Source organism: Colobus angolensis, unplaced genomic scaffold (assembly GCF_000951035.1).
Source record: "Colobus angolensis palliatus isolate OR3802 unplaced genomic scaffold, Cang.pa_1.0 Scaffold55, whole genome shotgun sequence".
Taxonomy (NCBI): domain Eukaryota; kingdom Metazoa; phylum Chordata; class Mammalia; order Primates; family Cercopithecidae; genus Colobus; species Colobus angolensis.
In genome coordinates, this window is record NW_012119043.1 from 5,221,709 (window position 1) to 5,232,646 (window position 10,938).

General features: G+C 48.3%; 1 protein-coding gene across 1 annotated transcript in view; it reads left to right on the forward strand.

The window, feature by feature from the left end:
- Nucleotides 1-10,938, forward strand: part of ABAT (4-aminobutyrate aminotransferase) — a 79,650-nt gene that overhangs the window by 57,995 nt on the left and 10,717 nt on the right. Inside the window, exons 7-12 of the mRNA XM_011961429.1 lie at nucleotides 1,112-1,192; nucleotides 1,781-1,873; nucleotides 2,872-2,934; nucleotides 7,037-7,100; nucleotides 7,665-7,813; nucleotides 9,827-9,964. Of these exons, the coding sequence (XP_011816819.1) occupies nucleotides 1,112-1,192; nucleotides 1,781-1,873; nucleotides 2,872-2,934; nucleotides 7,037-7,100; nucleotides 7,665-7,813; nucleotides 9,827-9,964 (588 nt within the window). The remainder of the gene's footprint in view (nucleotides 1-1,111; nucleotides 1,193-1,780; nucleotides 1,874-2,871; nucleotides 2,935-7,036; nucleotides 7,101-7,664; nucleotides 7,814-9,826; nucleotides 9,965-10,938) is intronic.

The following is a 10,938-nucleotide window of genomic DNA, read 5'->3' on the forward strand; positions in this document are numbered from 1 at the left end:
GGTGGCGCGTGCCTATAGTCCCAGCTACTTGGAAGGCTGAGGTGGGAGGATCACTTGAGCCTGGGAGGTCGAGGCTGCAGTAAGCTGATATCACACTACTGCACTCCAACCTGAGAGACAGAGCAAGACCCTATTAAAAAAACAAAAACAGAAACAAAACAAAAGCCCTTCCAGGCAAGCCAAGGCCTCTGGGTCGTGCCAAGCATGAGCATTTTCGGGTGGAGGCTACCAGGAGTATCTGACAGAGAGTGGCATCTGAAGTCAGTAAACCTAGGTCTGAGTGGTGGTTTTTCTCCTTCTTGGCTGTGTGACTTGGGGCAAGTTGTTTGACCTCTCTGGTCCTCAGTCTCCCCAACTCTACAATGAGGATGGTTAACTTCCCTTACTACTTATCCTATACCCAACTGAGTGATCGCAAAGCAGAACAAGCAAGAGGTAGGAATCTGCCAGTTTCTAGCAGCACAAGCCAAGTCCTAAAGCCCCTGGGAGAATCATCTCTGGGGACCCCTCTGCCCTTGGGTCTTCTACACAGTGATGCTGCTTTTTGGATTTGCACTGAGTGCATTACACTGATTTTGCCCAAGAAACTCTTTCTCTACCCCAAAAGTCCCTTTCTGTATTTTTAGTAGAGAAAAGGTTTCACCATGTTGGCCAGGCTGGTCTCGAACTCCTGGCCTCAAGCAATCCACCCACCTCGGCCTCCAAAAATGCAGGGATTATAGGCGTGAGGCATTGCACCCTGCCTGTTTTTTAGTCATTCTAATGGTTAAATATATAAAGAAAGAGACTTACAGGAAGTTGCAAAAACCAGTACAAAGAGTCCCATGTACCCTTCCCTCAGTTTTCCCCAGCGGCAGTAGCATCCTAGATAATGCCAATGCAATATTGCAACCAGGACGCCGACCCTTTTTTTTTAAAACATCCACAGCAATCCTAGCGGATTTCTCTAAAAGTCTGAGGAAACCTGCCATGCCCCACCCTGACAGAACGTCACCATCCTGCAACCCCATTCGGAGGCTTTTTGAACACAGGGACTATGAAAAGCACCGTTTGTAGGCAGGGAGCTGGGTCAGGCCCCCGGAAGTCACCGTTTGTCTCTTGCCTTTTGCAGAGCATGTTCGTCAACAGACCCGCCCTCGGAATCCTGCCTCCGGAGAACTTTGTGGAGAAGCTGCGGGAGTCCTTGCTCTCGGTCAGTTCTAGAGAAGCAATCCCACTGTCTGCAGACGTGGTACTGGCAGGGGAAGGGAAAAGTGGAGATGCCAGCAATGAAGAATAAGGTGTTGCTACGGAAATCCTTCTCTCTGAGCTTATTCTTCCATGCAGAGTATTTTAAATTTTTCTTTTAAAGGACAGAAGGGATTCTTTGTGTGCAGGACAAAAGGAGCTGGGGAAATGAATATGTGTCGCATGACAGGAGCCTGGCATATGTCATTCAATCCTACCCTCCCTTCTTGGTTTTAGTTACTACAAACAATTAAAGCCTTTGGGAACCTCAATGTCCCTCCTGGAACGTGTCAGTGTCTTAGACAGTGGCAGGTGCATCAGGAAAGGGCTTTCGCCCGCCTTCTTTCCTCTCTGCCAGCCTCAGGGCCCCCCTAGGCTTCTCCGCCACCCTTGGAAAAACCTGAGTCCACCCTCCCAGTCCGCCACCTTCCAGGACAGCCCTGGTTCCGTCTGTCCCTGGGATGGCCCCTGCGAAGATTCACCTCCAGCCAGGGGAAGCAGGAGTACAGGAGTCATGATGAGTCTGGGCTCACGGCTGGTTCCCTCCCCGCAGGTGGCTCCCAAAGGGATGTCCCAGCTCATCACCATGGCCTGCGGCTCCTGCTCCAATGAAAATGCCTTCAAGACCATCTTCATGTGGTACCGGGTGAGGTTGGGGGCACACACGCACAGGCTCCCCAGCGCCTAGCCACACCTTCACTCCTGGTCTGACTGTTCATTCCAATGGGCGGGAATATTAGACGTCAGTACCAGGGTTAAAATACAGGGAGGGCCACTGCTGGATGGCACTTTCCAGACAGCCCAGTGGGGTATGGTGCAAAGGGCTGAGGCTTTGGCATCAAAACTATGCAGTGTGGGCTGGGCACAGCGGTTCACGCATGTAATCCCAACACTCTGAGAGGCAAAGGTGGGCGGATCACTTGAGTCCAGGAGCTTGAGACCAGCCTGGGCAACATGACGAAACCCCATCTCTACTAAAAAAAAAAATTCAAAAATTGGCCAGGTATGGTGGTGCATGCCTGTAGTCTCAACTATTCTGGAGGCTGAGGTGGAAGGATTGCTTGAACCTGGGAGGTCAAGGCTGCAGTGAGCCATGGTTGTGCCACTGCATTTCAGCCTGGGTGACAGAGTGAGACCCTGTCTCAAAAAAAAAAAAACCAAACAAGAAAAAAAATATATGCAGTGTGACTACTTTATTTTATTTAAATATTTATATTTAATCTTGTTTAAATATTCTAAATTGCAGAGACGGAGCCCCACTTTCTTGCCCAGCCTGGTCTCAAACTCTTGGCCTCAAGCAATCCTCCTGTCTTAGCCACCCAAAGTACTAGGATTACAGATTTGAGCCCGCACACCTGGCCTCCATTCTTCCTGGCAAAACATATACACTCTCAGCAGATCTTAATCCAACAGATCTAAATCGCTGCTGATGGTGCTGAATGCATTATGTGTGTTAGTTTCTTTTGTTGCAAGCACAGCTGGTAGCCTCATGTTTCAGTACAGACCTGTAACAATTAATACGTGAGATCCACTGCTGAAAAAGCACTTTCTACTTGTCTGGACTGAATATTGGTTTGGTTGGAAAGTTGAAGCCCCGACTACCCCAGAGCATCTCTGAGATTTTGTTCTGTTCTATTGTTTCAGAGCAAGGAAAGAGGGCAGAGGGGCTTCTCCCAGGAGGAGCTGGAGACGTGCATGATTAACCAGGTGAGTGCAGCTGGGCTTGTACCACATACATCTGGGGAAGCTGCACAGCCTCTCCCAGGCTGTTGCCGGCTGGCTGGCACTGTCCTTCTCAATTAGGAAGGGCCAGGCTGGGCGCCGTGGCTCATGCCTGTAATCCCAGCACTTTGGGAGGCTGAGACAGGCGGATCACCTGAGGTCAGGAGTTCGAGACCAGCCTGGCCAACATGGTGAAACCCCATCTCTACTAAAAAGACAAAAATTACCTGGGCGTGGTGGCGCACGCATGTAATCCCAGCTACTTGGGAGGATGAGGCAGGAGAATCACTTGAACCCGGGAGGTTGAGGTTGCAGTGAGTCGAGATCACACCACTACACTCCAGCCTGGGTGACAGAATGAAACTCCTCTCAAAACAAAAAACCAAACAAGCAAAAACAAAAGGCTGGCTGCTGTGGTTCATGCCTGTAATCCCAGCACTTTGGGAGGTGAAGGCAGGAGGATCACCTGAGGTCAGGAGTTCTAGACCAGCCTGGCCAACATGGCAAAACCCTGTCTCTACGGAAAATACAAAAATTAGCCAGGTGTGGTGGCAGGTGCTTGTAATCCCAGCCACTCAGGAGGCTGAGGCACGAGAATTGCTTGAACCCAGGAGGCAGAGTTTGTAGTGAGCTGAGATCACACCACTGCACTCCAGCCTGGGCGACAGAGCAAGACTCCATCTCAAAACAAAACAAAACAACACAACAACAACAACAAAGGAAGGGCCCCCAAGGTGTTCCCAGTCTCAAGTCCATTCCCTGGGTATCAAGGCTGAGTGGAGGCTGAGCGCAGTGGCTCACACCTGTAATCCTGGCACTTTGGGAGGCCAAGGCAGGCGGATCACTTGAGGTCAGGAGTTTGAGACCAGCCTGGCCAACAGGGTGAAACCCTGTCTCTACTGAAAATACAAAAATTAGCCGAGCATGATGACACAGGCTTTTAGTCCTAGCTACTCGGGAGGCTGAGGCAGGAGAATCGCCTGAACCTGGGAGGCGGAGGTTGCAGTGAGCAGAGATTGAGCCACTGTACTCCAGCCTGAGTGACAGAATGAGACCCCGTCTCAAAAAAAAAAAGGCCGAGTGGAGATCTCCCTGACCAGCCTTCACCAGTTTCTTAGGACAACTGTCTGAATTTGACAGGTCTCCAAAGGCTATTAACATATTTTCTAGAATAATCCAAATTGTCAACAGGAATGTATACGCATGGGTGTTCACCCCCTTGGTGTTTACAGTAATAATAACCAGAAAAGACTAGAAACCACCAATATTGGGGAAAGACTAATTAAATGTAGGAATTCGAAGTGGAACCAAGGAGACCACTGCTGGGGGTCAGAGGTGACCAGGGCCCACAGGGAAAACCAGGTGGGTGAGATTCCAAGCTCCCCACCCAGCTTTACCCAGAATACGCCTCGCCTCCTCTGTTTTGTGTATGAGGTCCCATTAAGATTTAGACCGAAGGGTCTGCTGCTTTAGAAAAAAAACAAAAAGAAAATGCTGTGTTATGATCACCTACAAACAAAAACAAAACAAAATAAGGCTGGGCATAGTGGCTTATGCACTTTTTAGTCCCAGCACTTTGGAAGGCCGAGGTAGGAGGACTGCTTGAGCCCAGGAGTTGGAGACCAGCCTGGGCAACAAAGTGAGACCCTGGCTCAAAAAATAAAAAATTTAAAAAAAACAGGAGCCGCTGAACTTAATTACCCTCTGCTAACATTCTAATATTCTGCAGTAAAAATAGTTACTTAGGGTTTCTCTTGGCCTGGACGTGTTTGGTATAATTTTGTAAAAACAGTAGAATGTAAATTATATGGTCACTGGGCTCTCAAACATGTAAATAAATATACAGGAAAATACTAGATGGAATCCTGCCGGCATATTTACAATGGCTTGCGTCTGGGTGGTGAGACGGGGTTGTTTTTTTTTTAAATGCTTTTTTAATATATATTTTTTCCTAACCATACCTCTTGCTAGCAAATATATCTACACCTTTCTCCATATTCAAATAAACTTACATAAATTTACACTGAAAAATTTTCTTGTTTTTTTTCCTGGCCCCCTTTTTTTTTATGGACCTTATCCTATCTCTCACTCTCTTTCTCTTATTTATTTTTTTTCCTGAGACAGGGTCTCACTCTGTTCCCCAGACTGCAGTGCTGTGGTGCGATCACGGCTCAATGCAGCCTCGACCTCCAGGGCTCAAGCAGTCCTCCTGCCTCAGTGTCCTGAGTAGCTGGGACTACAGGCACCTGCCACCATACCCAGCTAATTGTTTTAAAATTTTTATAGAGGCAGAGTCTCACTGTGTTGCCCAGGCTGGTCTCAAACTTCTGAGCTCAAGTAATCCTCCCACCTCGACTTCCCAAAGTGCTGAGATGAGAGGTGTGAGCCACCGTGCCCAGCCTTACCTCTTTCTCTAACTCTGCTTTTCTCACTCGATATCCATGGGCATCCTAGACCATCGACATTTTTGGATCTCACTCCTCATCATTCATGGCTGAATCCAAATATGCAAAATGATGTGTACATATTAATTACATGTACAATCAGAAGACAAATAAAAAAAATGACAAGAGGCCAGGCACGGTGGCTCACACCTGTAATCCCAGCACTTTGGGAGGCCAAGGTGGGTAGATCACCTGAGGTCAGGAGTTCCAGACCAGCCTGACCAACATGGCGAAACCCTGTCTCTACTAAAGATACAAAAATTAGCTGGACGTGGTGGCGGGTACCTATAATCCCAGCTACTTGGGAGGCTGAGGCAGGAGAATCACTTGAACCCAGTGGGAGCTGTGGTTGCAATGAGCCAATATCACACCACTGCGCTCCAGCCTGGTGACAGAGCAAGACTCCATCTTAAAAAAAAAAAAAAAAAAGAAAAGAAAACGACAAGAGGGTTTCTGGAATTTGTGGGAGGAGGAGGTCTTAGGGTTTTTCCCTGAGGTCTCAGGGAATTGGTGCTCAACCAACCTGAGACGATGCCAACCTCCTAGAGACTTGGGGACCCCCATAGTTGCCTCTGAGGCACCTCCAGCAGTTCTGCCTGAGTCAGCTGGAAACGTTTGGATTTCCTTGCTGTGTGGAGAGTCAGAAAACAATGCAAGGAGTGGCAGCTGTGCCATTTGCTTGGGGCTGGGAAGGGATGGGGTGTCCATGCACCCCTCCTGAACCCAAGGCGCAGCTACCATAGGAGAGCACCCGGTGGGGGCCTCCCCTCGACTGCTTTCTAGCACACAGACCCCTTCCAAAGGCCTGGGGGGCGTTCCTGCAAGGTGCCTGGCTCAGCCCCTTGCCTCAGGTCACCCTGGAAAGCAAGCGTGCACCCATCAGCACCTGACCCCCTGACATCTGCAGAGGCCTGAGTAGCAGGGAGCCAGGGGATGGGGAGGAAGTTGAAGAACCTGTAGAACAGGGGCTGAAAACCCAGGAGTCCCCAGCGGCCAGAGGAAGGTGGGCAGTGGGTGCTGCTTGGTCACCTACGGTTACCACAGCAGGAAAATGGATCCAAACGGTGCGGCACTGGTGAGAAGGCAGAAGTTCCGATCTTTATGTGAAATTTCTTGATTTTAAATTTTGCAACTATTTTTTGAGACAGAGTCTTGCTCTTGTTGACCAGGCTGGGGTGCAGTGGTGCAAACTCGGCTCACTGCAACCTCTGCCTCCCGGGTTCAAGCGATTCTCCTGTCTCAGCCTCCCAAGTAGCTGGGATTACAGGCCCCCACCATCGTGCCTGGCTAATTTTTGTATTTTTAATAGGACAGGGTTTCACCATGTTGGCCAGGCTGATCCCAAACTCCTGACTTCCAATGATCCGCCTGCCTCAGCCTCCCAAAGTGCTGGGATTATAGGCATGAGCTACTGCGCCCAGCCTAAATTTTGTGACTTAAAAAAAAAAAAATGTAAGTATGTATGCAAAATAAAACATGTGTGTCTTGGATATAGACCCCAGTGGTCCCATGTGTAACTTCTGCCTGTGAAGGATTCCTGGTTCTTCTGATAGATTTCTGTCTCCCTCTGGACTTGCAGAGGCAACAATACAGTTCCCCCATCCTTACAACTGTGACTAATGACTGATCTTTCTTGGTTTTAGGCCCCCGGCTGCCCCGACTACAGCATCCTCTCCTTCATGGGCGCATTCCACGGGAGGACCATGGGTAAGGAGGGACCAGTACGCTCCCAAGGTGGTGTTTAGAATAATAATAACAACAGCAACACTAGCGGCGGCTGACATTGGCAGTTTACACATATTGTCTCACCGATTCCACACAATCGCCTGCAGAGTGGGGATTATTCTTCCTGCTTTGCAGATGTGGGAATCAGGGTTTGGGAAGAGGAAGGATTTCCAAGGCTATTCAGTGACAGATCCGGGATTTGAACTCTTGACTCTGTCTTCAAAGCCTGCGCTGCGTCTGTGATTAATCGCAATGCAAACACATACCCACTCACGCATGCCAATTAAGGGTTCAAGAGTTCCCCCTTCAGCTTCCGGATGAGAACTGGGGTTCAGTATCAAAACATCTCATGTACTTCCCAAGTGTATACACCTACTATGCACCCAGAAAAACTAAAAATTAAACGATAAAAAGAACTGGGGTTTCACAGGCAACAGGCCTCCCTGCTCGTCGACAGCCTCACGCTGAAATGCATATCATCTCCTTTGCAAAGAGTACTGCCTGCTTCCCCAAGCCAAATTTGCTTTTCTGTTTTGCTCAACTCAGGTTGCTTAGCGACCACGCACTCCAAAGCCATTCACAAGATTGACATCCCGTCCTTTGACTGGCCCATCGCACCATTCCCACGGCTGAAATACCCTCTGGAAGAGTTCGTGAAAGAGAACCAACAGGAGGAGGCCCGCTGTCTGGAAGAGGTAATGCTCATACCCTCCAGATCCTCCCTAACCACCAGTCCCGTTGCTCTTGCCGCCCCAAGAGTTGGCCCAGGAGAAGAGAAACAGATGAAGGGTTTATCTGGGGACCTGTGCAGAGCTCCCCCAGGGGGAAGTAGGGACACAGAGGCCTTGCGTCCCACATATTCCATATTGGGAGAGTTCATGAGACACACTGTTTCTGTCACAGCATCCATCACCCGACTCTGATACCAATTTCTGTATCACGTAAGTTTCTTGGAAGACAAGCATCAATGACTCTAAAGTAAGAGGAAATAGATCTGTTGAAAGAATATGGGGGCCGGGCGCGGTGGCTCTGCCTATAATCCCACCACTTTGGGAGGCCGAGATGGGCGGATCACCTGAGGTCGGGAGTTTGAGACCAGCTTGGCTAACATGGAGAAACCCCGTCTCTACTAAAAATACAAAATTAGCTGAGCATGGTGGTGCACGCCTGTAATCCCAGCTACTCCAGAGGCCAAAGCAGGAGAATCACTTGAACCCAGGAGGTGGTGGTTGCAGTGAGCTGAGATCTCAAAAAAAAAAAAAAAGGAAAGAAAAAGAAAAGTATGTCAGAGCTTCCTTGGGGTGACTGGTGGAGACCTAGGTCAAAATCATATCACCCAAACAGAAGCTTTTCCTTAGCTGTACATAACAAAGAACGATTTCACTTGTTAGTCTATCTAGGTGTACGATTTGGGGTTTTTCTTTTTTCTTTTCTTTTTTTTTTTTTTTTTTTGAGACAGAGTTTCACTCTGTCGCCCAGGCTGGAGTGCAGTGGCATGATATCTCGGCTCATTGCAACCTCTGCCTCCTGGGTTCAAGTGGTTCTTGTGCCTCAGCCACTGGAGTAGCTGGGATTACAGGCATGTGCCACCATGCCCAACTAATTTTTGTAGTTTTAGTAGAGATGAGGTTTCATGGTAGCCAGGCTGGTCTAGAACTCCTGACCTCAAGAGATCTGCCCGCCTTCGCTTCCCAAAGTGCTGGGATTACAGGTGTGAGCCACCGTGCCCAGACTCTTTCTTTTTAATGAAGACAGGATCTTGCTGTGTTGCACAGGCTGGAATGCAGCGATGTGGTCATAGCTCACTGGGATCTCACAGTCCTGGTTCAAGGGGTCCTCCCACCTCAGCCTCTCAGATAGCTGAGACTACAGGCACGCAGCCCCCATGCCCAGCTAATTTTTAAATGTTTTGCAGAGATGAACCGCACTATGTTGCACAGGCTGGTCTCAAACTCCTGGCCTCAAGCTATCCTTCCTGCCTCAGCCTCCCAAAGTGCTGGGACTGCAGGTGTGAACCAACACACCTGGCCCTTAGAAGAGTTTTTTAACCAAGGATACTTTTCCAATTCTGTCCCAAAAGGATTCTCACACCAATAATAGCAATAATACTGTAAGAATAGGAACAATATTAATCAATAATAATACAGTCGTGCTAATCGTAATAGTAGCGCACCACTTTTTACGTGCCAGACTCTGTGCTGAATTTTCTCTCTCTCTCTCTGTGTGTGTATGTGTGAGTGCTCTCACCTTTATTTCTCTCAATATACCTGTGATACAGCTACTTCCCACATAACAAGGTTAAGTGACAGGTGCATGTTCCATGTAAAACAGAGGCAGAACCACAGCTAAAACATCTAGCTCAGCAATCAACTCATAGTGCTATATTTTCTCATTCAGTCCTCTCCACAACCCTGGAAGGTGGATTCTGTCTGTGTGCCCATACAACACGTCAGGAAAGTGAGGCTTCTGAAGGCTAAATTACTTGCCCCAAGTTATTAGTTTGTATCCACCCAGGTGCTAGCACCAGTCTCAAGGAGGATACATTCCCATCCACACACATAGCTTCTAACAGAGGCTTCACTGGTCTTAGGAGATGCACACACATTTCCAATAAAACTGCACGGGGCTCATCGGACCCCAGATTCCCACCCATGGATGCTGGTCACAAGCCTCTGCCAGCGGTGGTGTCTTTCCCCTTTGGGATCCAGGTGGAGGATCTGATTGTGAAATATCGGAAAAAGAAGAAGACAGTGGCCGGGATCATCGTGGAGCCCATCCAGTCCGAGGGTGGAGACAACCATGCGTCCGATGACTTCTTTCGGAAGCTGAGAGACATTGCCAGGAAGGTCAGTGGACGGGGCTGAGGTTGGATGGAGCCATAGGGCTTTCTGGGTTGAATTCCCAGATTAAAGGGCTAGCATCACCTCTGCTTTGGAGTTCCTGTCAACCTCCACACTTGCAGAGGCTGTCTGTCAGCATCAGGGGTGGAGAAGTTGGGGTTGGCGGAAGAATGGGGATTCTTCCCTGAAACTACACACACATATATATATATACAATTTTTTTTTTTTTTTGAGACAGTCTTACTCTATCACCTAGGCTGGAGTGCAGTGGTGCGATCTCAGCTCACTGCAACCTCCACCTCCCAGGTTCAAGCGATTCTCCCACAGCCTCCCGAGTAGCTGGGACTGCAGGTACGCGCCACCATACCCAACTAATTTTTGTATTTCTACTAGAGACAAGGTTTCGCCATGTTGGCCAGGCTGGTCTCAAACTCCTGACCTCAGGTGATCTGCCCACCTCGGCCTCCCAAAGTGCTGGGATTACAGGCCTGAACCACCACGCTTGGCCTTAAAATCTTTTAAAAAAAATAGTTATGGATACATAATAGTTGCAATGCATAATGATCAAATCTGGGTAATTGGATATCCATCACCTAAAACATTTATCCTCTCTTTGTATTGGGAATATTCCAAATCCACTCCTAGTTATTTTGAAATACACAATAAATTATTAACTATAATCACCCTATTGTGCTACTGGACACTAGATCTTATTCTTCTATCTAACTGTACTTTTGTATCCATTAACTGACCCCTATTTATCTCCACCTCCCCATTAGCCTTGCCAGCCTCTGACAGCCATCATTCTACTCTCTTTCTTCATAAGGAAAAGGTTTTTAGTCCCCACATGAGTGAGAACCTGCAACATCTGCCGATGTCTGGCTTATGTCACTTAACATAATGTCCTGTAGTTCCATCCACGTCATTGCTAATGACATAATTTCATTCTTTTTACGGCTGAATAGTATTCCATTGTGTAT